At 39.1% G+C, this 20,349-nt stretch overlaps 1 protein-coding gene across 1 annotated transcript in view; it reads left to right on the top strand.

The window, feature by feature from the left end:
* DNAJC11 (DnaJ heat shock protein family (Hsp40) member C11) overlaps positions 1–20,349 on the top strand; it is a 77,942-nt gene that overhangs the window by 14,568 nt on the left and 43,025 nt on the right. Inside the window, exons 2-3 of the mRNA XM_049877780.1 lie at positions 11,109–11,238; positions 13,529–13,602. Coding sequence (XP_049733737.1) covers positions 11,109–11,238; positions 13,529–13,602 — 204 coding nt within the window. The remainder of the gene's footprint in view (positions 1–11,108; positions 11,239–13,528; positions 13,603–20,349) is intronic.

Raw genomic sequence — 20,349 nt, 5'->3', positions numbered from 1 at the left:
ACAATGATATCATCACGTATCATATTAAAAAAAAAGTATCATTTAGCCTCCAGAAAATTCCACAGCATACCCATGAAAGTAAAAATGCAAATGCCAGCTTAATATCGTTATGAAAATAATTTTGACCTTGTGGACTCCCTGAAAGGATATCAGGGATTCCCAGGGGTCTTCAGACCACACTTTGAGAACCACTGACCTAGCCTTCCCTGACTAATAAAATTATAATTCAGACATACTGATGTTCCTCACAGCAGGGAAGCTTTCTTTGTTAAACGAAGGTAGAAAATAAATACTGAGTGGCACTATGCTTTTTGAATATCTGCTATCAAATTGATTCCAGAGTTGACTTCTATCACTAGAATTTAAATAAATGAAAATATATCAACTTCTTCAAATATAATGAATTGGAGTCAGGAGATGTTTTTCTAAACATGACGTCACAGCAGAAATCAGAAAAAAAGATAATTGTTAAGTTGGATTCTGTAAAAATGACATGTCTATGTTTATTAAAAGAAAAAACTTGAAACAAATCATAAATGCCATTAAAGAACTCAGAATAAATTTGCAGCATATTTGATAAACAAAAGATGAATACCCTAATAGGAAAAGAACTACAAAGGAGACAAACAGGTTATTTCATAAAAGAAGAAATCTAAGATGCAAATAAATATTTACCTTCATCAGTAACAGATAAAAATTAAAGGAAGGTACGTTTTTTTTCTTTTTGCCTACCAAATGGACAGAGATTTCTTAAACTAATAGTACTCAGTGTCGTGAGAGTGCCATAGCCTGCCCAACTTTGAGAAACTGACCCAGAGTCTTTAGAGACTACTGGCAGAGTAGGTCTGATTCTGTAGGATCGCTATGAGTCAGAATCAACTCGACAACAACAGGGTTTTTTGTTTTTGTTTTTTGCCACAATGGAGGGTGAGAGTGGAGTATCCTAACAAAAACAGGATAAATAGAAGTTCCCACCCTGCTTGGTAAGACTTCCGGCTTTTTCCATTTGTTCTCCTGGCTCTGTCCTGAAAAAACTAACCTATCGAAGAGAAAAGACTTGTAGATTCTGATATTTGGAAGTCTGCCAAATAAAACTTCTCGGTGCCCTCTGAATCATCTTACGGAGAAGTCCATCAGATGACAAGGCCTATTCATACATACAAAACTTCCATTTAGTTTTTTAGTATCTCATTATTAAATATGAATAGATGGCCAGGGAACATTAAATGTCTGAGAAAAGGTTCCACCATTAAAACTTGAGACCATGCAAACAGAAAATAGAAACTGGAAGGAAGCAGAGGAGCGAGTTAGAAAACCTCAAAACTATACTGTTCTCAGAGAGATAATAAAATGTTAACATGTAAGAAATAAGAACAAGGTGACACTTTAAAAAAGTAAAAAAGAGCTCTTGGAAACTAAAAATAAGATAGTAGAAATAAAAAGTTATATAGAAGGTCTAGAAGATAAGTTGAGGAAATCTTCAAGAAAGTAAAATTTAAAAATTAGATCAATTCATAGAGAGTAAATGCCATAAAATGAAGGGGGAAACTTTATAAAAATGCAAGAAGTTTTCCCAGAATTAAAAGCTATAAGATTCTATATGAAAAGGGCCAATCAAGTAACTAGCACAATGGATGGAAAATAAATAAATAAATAAGGTCCATACTAAGGGAAATCATAGAATAGAGAAGGAGCCCTAAAAGTGTCCAAAGAAAAAACTCAGGTCACAGACAAGGCACCAAGAATCTGAATGGCATTAAATGTCTCAGCAGCAATACTGTAAGCTAGAAGTCAATGGAGCAATACCTTAAAAATCCTGAGGAAAAATTATTTCCATCCAGAATTCTGTGCTCAGCCAACTGTTTACCGAGGGTAAGGGCAGAGTGAGAACATTTTGAAATATGCAAAGTCTAAAAAACTACTCTAAGGTGAGCTCCATGAGAAGAAGGAAGAAAACCAAAAGAGAGAAAAAAAAAAAGCACAATTGACAGACTATTTGATGTACTTGTATCGAAAAGAATATTTTGAAGTCTCTTGAGGAGTTAGAGAAGAATTAATGATAGATACATAGAAAGCTAAAGCAAACAAAAAAGCCAGGCATTTGTTAACTCCAGGAAAAATAAAAAGTTGTTTAAGAAAAGAAGTGTAACCATAGTATTCTGTTTGTATATTGATTTAACCTAAAATTCTAAGAACAGAGAAAGGAGGGAAAAGAGAAGCAGAAGGAAGTAGATGAGAACTAAATTCTCACAGTGAGTAGATTAAGCCTAAAATTTAAAAACTAAGAATAGCAGTATAAGCATATTACTTAGAAATAGGAAAATGAATAGAAGAAGAAAAAAAAAAAAAAGCTGACAGAGCTGAGTGTACTTGCATCTAAAGAGTAGGATCCAGGGTAGGAGGAGTGGGCCAGGGGACTGCTGCTGTTTTTGGTTATAAGCCCAGTAGTTCTGTTTATAAACTCTTATATATTCTCTTGATAAAATTAAAAAATTAAGTTTAGAATAATTATCTGGTAAACACTTTCTGAGGGCAGTTTAGCAGACTGAAATGGAAGCCTTAAGATATATTCCATTTCAACATTGTGCTAGAGGTCCTAGCCAGGGCAATTAGGCTAGATAAAGAAATAAAGGGCATCCAGACTGGCAAGGAAGAACTAAAAGTATCTCTATTTGCAGATGACATGATCTTATACACAGAAAACCCTAAGGAATCCTCTAGAAAACTACTGAAACTAATAGAAGAGTTCTGCAGAGCATTGGGATACAAGATAAACATACAAAAATCAGTTGGATTCCTCTACACCAACAAAAAGAACATAGAAAAGGAAATCACCAAATCAATGCCATTTACAGTAGCCCCCAAGAAGATAAAATACTTAGGAATAAATCTTACCAGAGATGTAAAAGACTTATACAAAAAAACTGCAGTACACTTCTGCAAGAAACCAAAAGAGACCTATATAAGTGGAAAAGCATACCTTGCTCGTGGATAGGAAGACTTAACATTAGAAAAATGTCTATTCTACCAAAAGCGATCTATACATTTAATGCAATTCCGATCCAAATCCCAACGACATTCTTTAATGAAATAGAGAAACAAATCACCAACTCCATATGGAAGGGAAAGAGGCCCCAGATAAATAAGGCATTACTGAAAAAGAAGAACAAAGTGGGAAGCCTTACTTTACCTGATTTTAGAGCCTGTTTTACCGCCACAGTAGTGAAAACAGCCTGGTACTGGTACAACAATAGATACATGGACCAATGGAAAAGAATTGAGAATCCAGACATAAATCCACCCACATATGAGCAGTTGATACTTGACAAATGCCTCAAAACAGTTAAATGGGGGAAAGACAGTCTTTTTAACAAATGGTGCTGCCATAACTGGATATCCATCTGCAAAAAAAAAGAAACAAGACCCATACCTCACTCCACGCACAAAAACTAACTCAAAATGGATCAAAGACGTAATTATACAATCTAGAACGATAAAGATCATGGAAGAAAAAATAGGGACAACGTTAAGAGCCCTAATACATGGCATAAACTGTACAAAACATTATTAAGAATGCAGAAGAAAAACTAGATAACTGGGAGCTCCTAAAAATCAAACACCTATGCTCATCCAAAGATTTCACGAAAAGAGTAAAAAGACTACCTACAGACTGGGCAAAAGCTTTTAGCTATGACGGTTCTGATCAGCGTCTGATCTCTGAAATCTACATGATACCGCAAAAACTCAACTACAAAAAGACAACCCAATTAAAAAATGGGCAACAGATATGAATAGCCACTTTACTAAAGAAGGCATTCCGGTAGCTAACATATATGAGGAAACATTCATGATTGTTAGCCATTAGAGAAATGCAGATCAAAACTACAATGAGATTTCATCTCACTCCAACAAGGCTGACATTAATCCAAAAAACACAAACTAATAAATGTTGGAGAGGCTGTGGAGAGATTGGAACACTTCTACACTGCTGGTGGGAATGTAAAATGGTACAACCACTTTGGAAATTGATTTGGCGCTTCCTTAAAAGCTAGAAATAGAACTACCATACGATCCAGCAGTCCCACTCCTTGGAATATATCCTAGAGAAATAAGAGCCTTTACATGAACAGATATATGCACACCCATGTTTATTGCAGCACTGTTTACAATAGCAAAAAGATGGAAGCAACCAAGGTGCCCATCAACGGATGAATGGATAAATAAATTATGGTATATTCACACAATGGAATACTACGCATCGATAAAGAACAGTGAGGAATCTGTGAAACATTTCATAACTTGTATAAGACCACTATTATAAGAACTTGAGAAATAGCTTAAACTGAGAAGAAAACATTCTTTTGTGGTTACGAGGTGGGGAGGGAGGGAGGGTGGGAGAGGGGTATTCACTAATTAGATAGTAGATAGGAACTACTTTAGGTGAAGGGAAAGACGGTTCACAATACAGGGGAGGTCAGCACAACTGGACTAAACCAAAAGCAAAGAAGTTTCCTGAATAAACTGAATGCTTCGAAGGCCAGTGTAGCAGGGATCTGGGGGCCATGGTTTCAGGGGACATCTAAGTCAATTGGCATAATAAAATCTATTAACAAAACATTCTGCATCCCACTTTGAAGAGTGGCGTCTGGGGTCTTAAACGCTAGCAAGCAGCCATCTAAGATGCATCAATTAATCTCAACCCACCTGGATCAAAGGAGAATGAAGAACACCAAGGATACAAGGCAATTACAAGCCCAAGAGACAGAAGGAGCCACATGAACTAGAGACTACATCATCCTGAGACCAGAAGAACTAGATGATGCCCGGCTACAACCGATGACTGCCCTGACAGGGAACACAACAGAGAACCTCTGAGGGAGCAGGAGAGCAGTGGGATGCAGACCCCAAATTCTAACAAGGCTAGACTTAATGGTCTGACTGAGACTAGAAGGACCCCGGTGGTCATGGCCTCCAGACTTTCTGTTGGCCCAGGACACGAACCATTCCTGAAGCATTAGACTGGACAGTGGGTTGGAGAGGGATGCTGGTGAGGAGTGAGCTTCTTGGATCAGGTGGGCACTTGAGGCTGTGTTGACATCTCCTGCCTGGAGAGGAGATAAGAGGGTAGAGGGGGTTAGAAGCTGGTAAAATGGACACGAAAAGAGAGTGGAGGGAGAGAGAAGGCTGTCTCATTGGGGGTGAGTAATGGGGAGTATGTAGCAAGGTGTATATGGGTTTTTGTGTGAGAGACTGACTTGATTTGTAGACTTGCACTTAAAGCACAATAAAAATTATTTTTAAAAAAGATATTCCATTTAATGCAACAGTTTTAGAAACTTATTTTCAAAAAGGTAATCATGGGTATGTGCAAAATTTTAGCTATAGATATGTCCACTGCAGCCTTTTAAAAACGAAGGGAAATTGTTCCTAGAGAATTGTTATTTAAAGTGTGATTATTGCCACATTTTGGAATGCTGTTCAGCCATTTAAAACGGCGTGGAAAAATAATCACACACACACAAACAAAACACAAAGGCTTTGAACTGAGAAACACAGGTTGCAAAATTATATTACACCTCGAAGCCATTATGGGAAGTGAAATAAGCCAAAAGGACAAATATTGTATGATTTCACTTATGTGAGGTATGGAGAGCAGGCAAATTTGTAGAGACAGAAGGTAGAATAGAGGCAGCCAGGGGCTACCCGTTGTCTTTGAGTCGATTCTGACTTGTAGTGACCCTATAGGACAGAGTAGAATTGCTATATATGTGAGGTCTATTTCTGGATTCTCTTCTGTTCCATTGATTTATACATCTGGCCTTTCAGCAGTACCATTTTGTTTAGATTATGGTAGCCACATACTAAGTCTTTTAAATTAGGTAATATAATACTCTTTTGTTTTCAAAGTTGTTTTGGCTAGTCTAGGAAAATAAAGTTTATTTTTGCTCTAATACCTTTTGCTTTTCTATATAAATTTTAAAATTGACTTGTCAATTTCTGCAAAAAAGTCTGCTGTGATTTTGATTGCATTGAAGCTATGGATCATTTTGGGGAGAATTGGTGTCAGGTCTTCTTTAATTTCTGTCAGCAGTGTTTGCTGTTGTATAGTTCCGAGTGTACAGGTCTTACACATACATACCTGTTAAATTTACCCCTAAGTAGTTCATGTTTGAGTTCCTGGGTGGTCCAAATGGTGAAGTGCCCGACTACTAGATGAAAGGTTGGCGGTTCGAAGCTACCCAGGGGCACCTCACAAGACAAGCCTGGCGATCCGCTTCCAAAAGGTCACAGCCTTGAAAACCCTATGGAGCACAGTTCTGTACTAACATACATGGGGTCACCGTGAGCTGGAATCAACTTGGCAGCAACTAGCAACAATAAAAAAAAAAAAAAAAAATTTTTTTTCATGTTTATTGATGATACTCTAAATATTTTCTTTTTAAATTTCGATTTCTAGTTGTTACTGCTGGTATATAGAAATAAATTGAGTTTTGTATGTTGACTTTGTATTCTGCAACCTGGCTAAGTTTGATTAGTTCTAGTGACCTTTTTGTAGATTCTTTCCAATATCTGCATAAATGATGTCTGCAAATAAAGACAGTTTACTCTGTATGCCTTTTATTTATTTTTCATGCCTTACTGCGGGAAGTTCATCTTTGTATTACATAGCATCTAATCTGAACATTTTAACAGACCATGAAACTCTATGGTTAGATCACAGAGGACCTGATTACTATGAATTTTATGACATATAAAGGTTTAATCTGTAACAGATTTATATTGCAGTGAAAATATAACCAGGTGAATGAGATGATGTAACTTTTCAAACTTAAAGCATGATACATCTCTTAATTTTATTATAGAATTTTAGAAATAAGTATATAACTTCAGGTATCACTTTTAATTATACTGTATTTCATTTTTTAGATGATAGCAGTATTTTTATGATAGTGAGAGGTTATTACTTATAAAATGTCAAACCCATAACCTTAACTATTCTGTTATGATGAAAGACCCAGTCTAACCTTTTATTGAATGTGGTATTTATTAAAAATGAAACTTCTAGTTTCCATTACTTAATCAATAGCGTGTTAAGCTATTTGTTAACGTGTTTAAGAAGGTCCTGTAGAACTAGATTGCCTACTGCCTTCACATCTAGTTTAATTTTAGTAAATTAAGGAAATTTAGTAAATTTAGGAAGTAGCAGCCAAACCTAGAGCCTGTCTAATCTGTCTACTAGTCCCGTACTCCTACATACTAGGAAAAGCAATGAAAATTTTAAAAAGAAAATAATTTGTAGTGGCTGTTTAGGAAAGAACTAGCCCCTTTACATTGTCAAATAAATGGACCTACCTGGAGAAGATATATTTTATATACCTGTTAAACCAAAAAAAAAACAAACCCAGTGCCATTGAGTTGATTCTGACTCATAGCGACCCTATACCTGTTAGTTACTATTATTTATTCGTCTAAAACAATGAGCTTTGGTACAGGTGGCACATCAGTAACTGTGGTGAGAAATGTACCGTGTCTGACTTGAGCATCCTATTCTTTGGAGATCTATCTACATGAGATCAAGTTAACAACAGCAACTGGAAAGACTAAGTAGGAAGCTTAGGGGGCAGTGAATTTATGTTAATGGGGGAGAAACAGTTTGGAAAAAGGGGAGAATGGTTAACAACTCGACAAATGTGATCAGCGTCACCGAATTGTACATGTAGGAATTACTGATTTGGCATGTGTCCTGCTGTGTATATTTTCAACAAAAAAATTAATTATTAAAAGAAAAATAAAAGCAATGCACTGCGGTATTGAATGGAGGCAGGGAAGGTGAGCCTGTGGGAGGAAGATAAGAAAGGAAGAACTGCAGACATGGTGATATTGGTGCCCATCTTTTCTAGGGAGCCCTGTGTTTTTATTAAAGTAGAATATACATACACGAAAGTGCACATATCATAAATGTACAGCTCAGTGAGTTTTCACAAACTGACAAAAAAAAAAAGACATAGACTAAGAGATATAAACTTTATGATTCACATCATCCTCGCTCTGGGATGATGTACTCTGAACGTTCTGGTTTTAGTATATGTGCTGTCAAAGGGGCATCAAATGGAGGTGTCTTAGTAATGATAGTATGTTGTTGTTAGTTGCCGTCAGGTTGCTTCCAACATGGCAACCCCACGTGTTACAGAGTAGAACTGAGCTCTGTAGAGTTTTCTTGGTTGTAATGTTTATGGAAGCAGATCTCCAGGCCTATCGTCTACATATCACTGAGCGGGTTCGAACTACCAACCCTTAGGGTGGCAGTCAAGAGCAAGCCTTTTGCACCACTTAGGCACCTATAATGATAGCATGCTGTTGTTGTTAGGTGTTGTCAGGTCGATTTTTTACTCATAGCAACCCAATGTGACAGAGTAGAACTACTCCATATGGTTTTCTGGGCTGTAATGTTTATGGACCAGATCTCCAGGTCTTTCTCCCGAGGAGCCACTGGGTGAATTCAAACAGCCAACCTTTCAGTTAGCAGCCAAGCACGTAAGTGTTGCACTACCGGGGCTGCTTAATGATAGTGTTGTTGTGTGCCATCAAGTCAATTCCAACTCATAGCAACCCTATAGGACGGAGTAGAAGGGCCCTATAGGATTCCTACTTTAATCTGTAATCTTTACTGGAACGGATTGCCAGGTATTTTTTCCTGTGGATCTGCTGGTGAGTTCAATCCACAGACTTTTAGTTAGCAGCTGAGCACTTAGCTATTGCGCCACCAGGACTCTTTAATGATAGCATAGTAGGCTTAAATTCTTAATTATGTGCAAAGCATTGTTTAAGCACTTCACATGTATTATTTCATTAAATCCTCTCAATAATTCTTGTGAGATAGGCTCTGTTCTCCACGGTTTTCAGACCAGGAAACAGAGAGGAGGCTTTAAATAAGCTACCATTTGGAAGTTTTTCTGTGCGTTGGGCACTTCATGAAGAACTTTATAGTCACACTTTCATTTTCATGCCACGCCTGAGAGATAGGTACTGTTATCTGCTTTTACAGATGTAGAGGCTAAAGCTCAGAAAAGTAACCTGCCCACAGTCACAGAGCTTTTAAGTGACAGATCCAGTATCTAAGCATCCAGGATGACTCCACAGCCTGTACTCTTACCCATTAAAACTGCAGGTTAGTGGTTAGTGTATAAACCACAGAGTAAATCACCCAGATAACCAGATGAAGAAAGGGGAGGAAGGCAGTCAACAAAGTCTTGTTCAATAATGTAATTCCCAAAGGCTGCGCCAAGAGAGCGTGGAAGACAGAGCTAGAGCTCGAATAGGTAGAGCCTATCTACGCAGTCCTTGGAGGCACAAAGATGCTCAGTCAAAAAGAACCTTGGCCCCTTTCCCAAGGAGTAGTAATAGCAGCCTTCCAGGAGCTCCTGATTTAACACAGCAGGACGTGCAGACGTGCCTCTGTCTAAAACAAGCAGCGCAGGTCACGGGCCTAGTTTAAAGGAGCTGCGAAAGGCTCGGGCCTAGCTGTTTCTTCTCTGAATGAGAGAATCAGGCAAAGGTAGAGATGGAAAAGGCTTTCCCTCAGAGGTCAACTACCCCAACCACCTCAGACAGGAAACAGACCCTGGCAGGTGGTAAAGAGGTCGGTGGGCCTGGTGGGCCTAGAGTGGGAATGCGGGCCTCCCCTCCTCTCCAGCACATGTGACTGTCCTGGGACTGTTGGGCTTCCTGTCCTCTGCATCTCGTTCTGGTCACACTCATTGTCTTCCTCCTGTAGTTCTTCAGAATTCCTCATTTAAAACCTCTGATAAACATGCATAAATTTCCTAGTTTTCTAGCACCTGTATAACTTAGTCTTGTAGAAAATATTTAAATTTCATGCCAAAAATTAGTACCAAAGTCCAGTTCTACTTTTTTTTTTTTTTTTTTATGAAAAACCTCATTAGTCCTGGAATTGAAAGATGTTAACGTTTCCTCTTATAGTCTCTGTCCCTCGATGAGTAGTGTCTCAGTAACCTCCCCTGCTGCCCCTCATTCCAGGACCTGACCCTAGCATACAGCCAATCCCCAGCATCCTCTCTTGGCTACTTGGTCTGGTTCCTCTGCCCAGATGGCTGGTTTTCCAGGCTCCTCTGGCTTGTTGTCAGTGACTCAGAAATGTACTTCTGCTGTCAAAATGGTGGGGTTGTCTCCCAGAATAAAAATGTGCTCCTTACTTGACAAGTCATCCCAATGGACCTGCTAATTCACCATCACCCCTGGTGGACCGAAATGGTCTCTGAGAGTAATACGAAAATCAGAAATAATACTTCTCAAAAACAGACTGTAGTTTCCCTGGGGCCTCTCAGGGAGTCTGCTTATGGGAACTTGTTGGTGGCTGTGAAGCAGGCCGAAGAGTTTTATCATTCAGCTTCATCCTCCCTTCTGTGTCTAAAACACAGCCCATGCCTCTTTCCCCCGTCACGTCATCTGTCCTGTCAGTGTGCTACGCCTTTTCCCCTTCATATGGACTACTTTTGTGAATTAGAGAGTTGTACGTATTGGGGACAGGACTTAGAACAGCATTTTTGCCTGTCTTGTGTGTGGCCTTTTGGAATTAGAGATCAAATTAGAGGTGTGTCCTGGTTTTGTAGTCTTGTCTTTGAATTTAAGGATAGTATTCATTGAACTTCTTTGACAAAAACTGATTAAATGCGTGGCATTTCTGTCTAATGGCATGTAGCATTTTTTTCTTTTAGAACAAATTCTGTGTCGGGAGTATCTTGCCATGATTTACTTCAAATAACTTACGTTAGAGAGTAACCTGATCTCTGTGGTATTTTTAATTTAAGCTCCTAACACATGAAGCCAGTATGGAGAAACAAGCTTTCATTCCAACTGATAGCAGCATTTCCCACAAAACATGGTCACTGTTGATGTACCTAACTGATCACTTTATTAATCCTGGAACAACAAAGCCTTATTGAGGTACTAAAGCATAACTTCGTTATATCCTGTATTTAGAGAGCAAAATGTAATGCAGCTGACAGGTCCCTGTTTCAGGGCTGATTCTGATCGTGATAATGTTTAAGCCTTATTGGTTGTTCTCTAATGGAATTTTTCTTTCTTAGGCCTCTTATGAAGAGCTGAAAGCTGCCTACCGGAGGCTGTGTATGCTCTACCATCCAGACAAGCACAGAGACCCAGAGCTCAAATTACAAGCTGAAAGGCTATTTAACCTTGTTCACCAGGCTTATGAAGGTCAGTAGAGGGCTGGGCTTTGTAGAAGCACCCTGGAAGCAGATACTCGATTTTTAAGAGACTTGATTTGTGGAGTATAAAAAAAGGGAGTCCTCAGAGGTGTGTAAAAGAGGTAGTTAGTTTAGTGCTTTTTACTGACAGGGCCCTTTGAAAGAGTAGTGTTTTGCTTTGGAAATCAATACACGTCCAATAAGTAGAAAATGAGAATACAGGTGAAGTGAGACCAGGTTCTGAATTGCAGGGGAATACTCAAGTTTTAAATCATTAAATAGTTTTCTTCTGAAGGGAACCCTTAGAGGTAAAAGGCTGACTGTTAGGAGAAAGCTTTTGTGTGTGTGTGAAGGGATACAAAAAAATTTTTTTCATGAAAAAGTAATTTTATCGGTTGTGTAGCATTCAGTGGAACCCTGGTGACACAGTGGTTAAGAGCTCAGCTGCTAGCCTAAAGGCCGGCAGTTTGATCCACAAGCCGCTCCTTGGAAACCCTAACGGGCAGTTTTACTCTGTCCTGTAGGGTCACTATGAGACGAAGGAATCAGCTTGGTGGCAACAGGTTTGGTAGCATTCCATAAAGGTTCAAACAAAAGAGAGAAAATGATGATGTTAAGAAGGTTAAAAATAGAATTAAGCAGCTAAGATTTCTATATTTCTTATGTATATCAGAAAGAAAATTTTGTGTTTTTTTTTTTATGTAAAATATATTAAAGTCACACTTAGAACATGTACCAGATAAAACAGGTTATTCATTCTCAAGCCATTTGGTGGTTTGCCCCTTAATTAGACAGAGCAAAAATCAGATAGTGTGTTTCTTCACAAAATGAAGACTTCTCATTAGAGTTGTAAAAACATATATTGTATTTCACTTTATAGTTATACCTAAAAGCTAAATGTTAATGACCAGGAAAATCAGACTGGGGCGCAAGGGTGGCATGCTACCTAATTTAACTCTGTTCAGAGGGACATCCATTTGCATGGTGGTCTTGACCAAAAGCCTGTTCCTTTTATCACATTCTGTCATCTGAATGGCTGAATTAATTTTACTCCTGTGTCTGAATTACCTACACAGCTTGTTTATGCCGTTTTGGAGATCTGGGGAAGAGTTAACAGAAAAACCCGACCAGTGATTGTAAAAATGCTGCAGCCGCAAACCTGCCCCCAGTGTCGAGCGTAAAGGGAGACTAAAGTGAAATAGTGAATAAATAATTCCTTATTAAATCCTAGAGATTAACTGAAGAAGCTTGGCTCCCATGTTTTCCAGCAGTCAGCATTTCTTTCTTCCCTCATTAGATTTGAATATAGATAGAATCATTTACATCGTTTTTTAATTAGGCCTAAAAATATATGGGAAGTCTCTGGGGGAGGAAAAGATACAAAGGCCTTGAACAGAAATTGGCAGAGGAAGGGAGGAAGATAACGACTATGAGCTTCACTAACATTTAAATCTGGTTTGGATACCCTTTGAAAAGCTCTCGCCGTTATTAAGAAATCTTTTTCTGATGTAGTTTAGGTGATGTGGTCAATACCACTGTGACTTACCATTGTCTTACTGTTAAAATGACTCACCAGTAAAGAAGAGAGATACAGAAAAATTTAGACTTTCTTGTTGTTAGTTGCTGTCGATTCCAACTCCTGGAGACCCCATGTGTGCAAAATAGAACTGCTCCATAGGGTTTTCAAAGCTGTGACCTTTCAGAAGCAGATTGCCAGGCCTGTATTTCAAGGCACCTCTGAGTGGGTTTGAACTGCCAACCTTTCAGCTAGTAGTAGAGTACTTAACCGCTTATGCCACTCAGTACTCTAGACTTTCTTTGGAGTTAGTAAATAAAAAATTATAAATAATATAATAATAAAGTAATCATATGTCAGTTTTTCCAGTATCAAGCCTGTCCTTAGTTTTACGTTAAGCTCCTTTTGAAACTGGAGTTAACTCTTTCAAGCCAGTGTACTTTATATACCATGGCAGAAATTTACTAAATTCTTTTAAAAACAACTTTAGTAAAGAGAGTCGGTGCAGGCCCCTAAAAAGGGTGCCTTACAATTAAAAGTAGCTTGGACACTGGGAAAATCTGACTTTTCTCATTTGTAGCATCCCTTTAACATATCCTAGGCTGGATCAGGAAAACAGGAGGAAAGAAATGTATGAAATGAAGAGGGTCTCTAGGAAGATGTGATTGGACAGGAAAAAACAAAAAAAGATAAACTTACCTAATAGCATTGTTGTCAGAGTTCTCAGATAGGACTGAAAGGTGAATTTTGTACTTTGTAAACATGTTTGATTTTTAATTTGCAGTGCTTAGTGACCCCCAAACCAGGGCCATCTATGATATATATGGGAAGAGAGGACTGGAAATGGAAGGATGGGAGGTAAGACGAACTGTGTCCCTGGTGTCCCAGAAACGTCATTAAACAGCAACAAAACAATTCCTGAAACCCACAAACTGATAATATCTTTGAGAACAATCTCTTTTCTTGCCTCATATTTGGGTTTAAGAGGTTGACCTGGCTTTGCCACTTTCTGACTGTAAACTTGGGCAAGTCAGTCATTTTAATTTGTCCTCAGTTTTCTAACCTGTGTAATTTTTAACCAGGGGGAAGGGTGGGAGCAGGCAGGGTGAGGGGCTGATGGAAGGCAGTATTTTTAAGGGTGCGGTCCTTTGTACACATACATTCCCTTCCACGCTTCGCAGTTCTGTGCCTCTCTCTTAATCTCAGGTTGTAAATAACTGCATTTAGAAAATGTTTCTCTTAGTACTGTTTCATGCATGTAAACAAAATGGAACCAGAAAAAAGTTGAGAACTCCTGGATTAAATTGTCTGTAATGACCCTCCCAACTCTAATGCACTCTAATAATGTTGTTGTTTGTTGTTGTTGTTGTTAGCTGCCATTGAGTCAGCCCCAACTCATGGCAATCCATACACAAAAGAATGGCTGGCCAGTCCTGCAGCTCCCCCATGGCTAGTTATGGACCTGTGCCATCCTCATGGTGGGTTGCAGATCAGAGCATCATGATATTGGAACATATAAAAATCTTGTCCAGTAGAGTAAGTTAAACAAACGATATAGCATCTGTCAAAAAGGTTACCGTGAGTAGCCATGCTACATGAGAACAATAGGCTAAAATTCAGAAGACCCCTTTTTTTCTTTTGCTTTCCCACTGACTAGATGTAAACCCTTGGGCAAGTCATTTGGCTGCTTTGTGCTTCCATTTTATTATCTAAAAATGAAGATGGGCGGAGCGAGTAGAAAAACAAATGCAAAAATTTGTTGTAAAACTAAATTGCAATAGGTATATATAGATGTTAATACTTGGTTGGTTTTCTAATGGCCAAGAAATTTTGGTAGGCTGTTAACGTTAAATTGAATATCATTGAGTTATTTTTTTTTTTTATCATCATGTGTGATTTTCCTTAGAGTTCTTTTGGTATTTAATCTCAAGCATGTGTGCCAGTCTCTTCTAATTCTAGTGTGCCAACCTTTTCAGTGCCTTCAGGTAGGGATTGGAAGAGAAGCAAAACAGATTCTATTCCCCTTTCTACTATTGCTTAATATTGGTGGCTCATGGGCCATATCGAACCTATAGCCACGTTTTGATTGCCCTATGCAATGAACTGTAGTTGCTTACTTTTAAAACTTGGAAGATTTTGCATGATATCTAGTCTTCTGTCTTCTCTTAGAAAATCAGAAGGCCTGGTAACACTGGATCTGAATTTCCCCAGGAGGCAGCACTCAACTAAATCTGAGGAGCCTCTGCCCTTCAGACTGGGCTGTGCTGTCCAGTTTCTCCCAGTCCTCACCACTCTCTAGTGTTACACCAAGCCCTTCAATCATCCACATGCCCTGCCTGGCTCCAGTAGGCATTTGGTTTGTGGCCTCTGGCTTGATGGAACTAGCAATGCCTCCTGTCATATTAGTTCAGTGTAGCTAAGTGTTAATGTAAATAGCTTAGCATTTTTTCATCCAAAAAGGAAAATAGAATTCTGTAGTATTTATTTAGTTTCACCTCATATTTTATATACCATTATAAAGTTACCTTGTTTGTTTTGAATGTGTATTGGTTACAACTTTTCATGGTAGCAGGCAGGCACTACCAACTGGGTACCTTGTTACAGTAGCCCTGAAAAACTTAAAACAACTGAAATTTTTTCTCTCACAGTTCTGGAGGCTAGATGTCCAAATTCAGGGTGTTGGCAGGGCCATGTTCTCTCTGAAGTCTCTAACGGAAGATCCTTTCTTAATCTCTCCCAGCTTTTAGTAGCCCTAGGAGTTCTTGGCCTGTGGCAGCATCACTCCAGTCTCTGTCTCCATCTTCATGTGGCCATTTTCCCTTTGCGTCTGTGTGTCTCTTCACTTTTTATAAGGACACGCTACTCAATATGACCTCATTAGGGCCCACGCTACTCACTCAATATGACCTCATGTTAATTTAACTAATTACATCTGCAGAGGCCCTATTTCCAAATAAGGTCACGTTCACAGGTACCGGGTTGTCTTAGTCATCTAGTGCTGCTGTAACAGAAGTACCACAAGTGGATGGTTTTAACAGAGAGAAATTTATTCTCTCACTGTCCAGTAGGCTACAAGTCTAAATTCAGGGTGTCAGCTCCAGAGAAAGCCTTTCTCTCTGTGTCGGCTCTGGAGGAAGGTCCTTGTCATCCATCTTCCCTTGGTCTAGGAGCACCTCAGCACAGAAACCTCAGGTCCAAACGATGTGCTCTTCCCCTGGCACTGCCTTCTTGGTGGTATGAGGTCCCATGTCTCTGTGCTGGTTTCTCTCTTTTATATCTCAAGAGAGATTGGCTTAAGACACTACCTAATCTCGCAGACCTCATCAATATAACTGCCGCTAATCTGTCTTATTACATCATAGTGATAGGATTTACAACATTTAGGGAAATCACATCAGAAGATAAAATGGTAGATGAGCATACAAGGGAATCATGACCTAGCCAAGTTGACAGATATTTTGCGGGGACACAGTTCAATCCATGACAGGGGTTAGGGCTTCAACATATCTTTTTAGGGGATACAGTTCAACTCATGCCAGCACCTGTTACCTATTACCCCTTCAGAGTCTGGGTTTTTAATTCCCAGCAGCAATATCCCAACTCTAATTGGAGCAATGGAGCAATATCTTCCTGGCAAAGTATTTCATGGTTTCCTGTTGCCAAATTGTCTTACTTATCTAGTGCTACTATAACAGAAATACCACAAGTGGATGGCTTTAACAAACAGAAATTTACTCTTATAGTTTAGGAGGCTAAAAGTCCAAATTCAAGGTGCCAGCTCCAGGGGAACTCTTTCTCTGTTGGCTCTGGGGGAAGGTCCTTGTCATTAATCTTCCCCTGGTGTAGGAGCTTCTCAGTGCAGGGACCCCAGGGCCACAGGATGCGCTCTGCTTCTAGCTCTTCTTGCTTGATGGTAATAAGGTTCCTCTCCTCTCTGCTGGCTTCTCTCTTTTATATCTCAAAAGAGATTGACTCAAGATACAACCTAATCCTATAGATTGTGTCCCGCCTCATTAACATAACTGCCTCTAATCCTGCCTAATTAACATCATAGATATAAAGATTTACAACATGTAGGATAATTACATCAGGTCACAAAATGGAGAACAACCACATAATACTGGGAATCATGGCCTATCCAAGGAGACACACATTTTTGGGTGACACAATTCAATCCATAACACAAACCAAAGTATCTGCCCATGAAAATTACAACAAAACCACACACACGATAGTGATTATAAAGCTCTGTAGGCAAACATAGGTGGTAAATGCACTTTTGGATTCTATTTTGTATTTCTGTTATTTAGTAAACTACTTCAAGGAAGTCAAGTTCTCATCGATCAGAATTGGCTTGTTTATTTTTTTCGTTTTTTGTTTTTATCTTGATAATGAGCTTTCACTGCTAGATAAAAATGCCTTCAGTGAAGACTACATGGAGATACCTCCCCAGATATTTACTCAGAGATGTATCAGTGCCTAACATACCACAGGAAAATTGAAGCCATTATTTATACTGTAAAGGAAAAGTCTCACTGAACTCAAGCTCATTTTGTGGAGCTGGCATCAACATTCCTTCAAGGAATTCCTGCAGCTGGATGGATTGTTTAATATGAGGCTTCTCCCAGTTCTTTAATCGTTGCCACTCCAGGGGGGAAGCTGTTATTCCCTTCATGCTGTTGCTAGTATTTTTAGACTATTAAAATTTTCTAGTTGCTAAAGGGTGTCCATTTACTGAGTATTTGTTAGGCTAACCATCTGGGTAGTCAGTGAAGGGTGAAGGATACTGTTAATGCCCCAAGTGTCTGAGATGCCTTGAATCCAAAGGTCTCAAAGCACTCTACAAGATTATCACTCCTTGTCCCAGCAGTAGCATTAGGCCCCATTTTATTGGTGGAGGCTGACGATGAAATTTGAGCTTTTTAGATTGCATAAAATATTGGCACTGTTTTCAATCGTTTGATACATTTTTGTGACCTTCAAGAGACTTTGTCGTTCTCTGGCAGGATTCCAGAGGAGTGAGATGTAACAATTCCCAACTTGTTAAACAGCCATTTTAGTTCTCGAAGTTGGTCAGCAGTATTTGTGGGGATGCCCACAATGAAAATGAAATTGGTATCTTTTCAAAATGGCCAAAATCCAACCTTGAGCTGTGAATCTGGCAATGGCTGGCAGGTGGAATGGGAACCAAGTAACTCAGATGACCTGCAAAAATCACTTCCAGATTCTAGATTTCATATAGTGGAGCCTTCTATGGCCCAGGTCATCTACATTTTAGCAGTGGTCTGTAGTTCTTTATGTTACCCGTATTTCACCTTCCCTATCTCTTGAAGATCAGTCTTATGATGTATAAGAAATGTTAAAAAAAAAAAAAAGTTATGAAGTCATTTTTGACTCATGATGACCCCATGTGTGTCAGAGTACAATTGTGTTCCATAGGGTTTTCAGTGGGTGGTTTTTCAGAAGTAGATCACCAAGCTTTCTTCTGAGACCTAAGAAAGATAACCTCCATTAAAAGTTGACTAGCTATAGTAGGGTCTAGATCATGAAAAATAAGACTGAGAAATTGAGACTAAGGAGTTACAACAACTAAATAAAATATTGGACCCTAAAATGCAAAAAAGGATTATTGGTGGGAAAACTAGGGAAATCCAAAAAGTCTGAGCTTAGTTAATAGTAATGTACTAATGTTGGTTTCTTAGATTTGACAGATGTTTCATGGTTGTGTAAGATGTTAACATAAGGGGAAGCTGAGTAAAGGGTATATAAGAACTTTCTATTCTACCTTTGCACCTTTTCTAAAGTTCTAAATAATTTTCTAAAACTATTCCAAAATAAGACATTGACTTGCTAGAATCATAGAATTTTAGAGCTATATGGCACCTTGGTAATCATCTAATTTGTTGTTGTTAGGTCCCGTCAAGACGGTTCTGACTCATAGTGACCCTATGCACAACAGAACGAAACACTGCCCGGTCTTGCACCATCCTTACAACTGTTGTAATGCTTGAGCCCATTGTTGCAGCCACTGTGTCAGTCCACCTCGTTGAGGGTCTTCCTCTTTTCCACTGACCTTGTACTTTGCCAAGCATGATGTCCTTCTCCAGGGACTGATCCCTCCTGACAACATGTCCAAAGTATGTAAGACACAGTCTCCCTATGCTTGCTTCTAAAGAGCATTCTGGCCGCACTTCTTCCAAGACAGATTTGTTCATTCTTCTGGCAGTCCATGGTATATTCAATATTCTTCGCCAGCACCACAATTCAAAGGCATCAATTCTTCTTCAGTCTTCCTTAATTCATTGTCCAGCTTTCTTATGCATATGATGTGATTGAAAATACCATGGCTTGGGTCACGCACACCTTAGTCTTCAAGGTGACATCTTTGCTCTTAAACACTTTGAAGAGGTCCTTTGCAGCAGATTTACCCAATGCAACATGTCTTTTGATTTCTTGACTGCTGCTTCCGTGGGTGTTGATTGCGGATCCGAGTAAAGTGAAATCCTTGACAACTTCAGTCTTTTCTCCGTTTATCATGATGTTGCTCATTGGTCCAGTTGTGAGGATTTTTGTTTTCTTTATGTTGAAGTGCAATCCATACAGAAGTCTGTGGCTTTGATCTTCATTAGTGAGTGCTTCAAGTCCTCTTCACTTTCAGCAAGAAATTGTCTAATTTAACCCCCCTCATTTTTGCAACAGAGAAACTGGAGCTTAGAGAGGCAAAGTGATTTGCCTAAGGTATCCCAGGAGGTGAGAGGTAATGTCGAGGCTAGAGAACCCAGATTTCCGTCTTCTATCCACTATGCACCTAGCTTTTAGAGACCTCCTTGTCTTCCCTTTCTGCAAAATAAGTCTTCCTGGCTGGTGTAGGGTAGACCTCAGTTGAATGGTCAAGGTGAACAATACGAGTATATAGATTCACAGGCTGCGTGTGATACATTCTGTTCATGAAGAGCATTGAAAACATCTGATATTCACCAGTTTGTGCAGTTTAGGATGCTGTGTTCCTAGACACTTATGTATAGGGGTTGCTGAGATGCAAGAAAGCGAGGAACAGCTGGCTTAATTTTATTCCATTCCCCATCCTAATATACTCTGTTTAAAGAAGGATGTAAATAATAAAGGGTGTAGGGGACCTGTGGGGAGCAAAGTGTGAGATGCCCTGCCCATCTAGGTGTCTTCAGTTTTCTAGAGAGGGCAGCCACTTTGACTATGTGGTTAGCTCTGATTATGCACCAACTATTTACAAAACTTGTGGAAAATATGGCTAGAAATGGAATGACCTGAAAGTCACAACTACTAATCACTCTGCAAAGGTTAAACAGCTAAAGTTCTTGAACACAAATCTTGTCCTTTCCTGGCTTCTGTGGTGCCTGATGCTTCCCAGTCTTTTGGATTTCCCGTAAGGTCCAAGTCTAGGATTTTAATTCCTGGATCATATAATCTGTTTATGAAAAAAAAATCAGGGCATGGGCATATTCATGAGTCTTTGTGTGTTGTGAGTTAAAGTTATGGCTAATCAAACATGTTTAGTCTACATTTTTAAAGATGGCATCCTGTTGAGTGGAGTATTCAATCATGAAACCTTCATTTAGGTTAGGAAGA

The sequence above is a fragment of the Elephas maximus genome, chromosome 3 (genome assembly GCF_024166365.1).
Source record: "Elephas maximus indicus isolate mEleMax1 chromosome 3, mEleMax1 primary haplotype, whole genome shotgun sequence".
In the NCBI taxonomy this organism is placed as follows: domain Eukaryota; kingdom Metazoa; phylum Chordata; class Mammalia; order Proboscidea; family Elephantidae; genus Elephas; species Elephas maximus.
The sequence above is the reverse complement of the archived record's forward strand: the minus strand, read 5'-3'. Positions and strand labels throughout refer to the sequence as shown.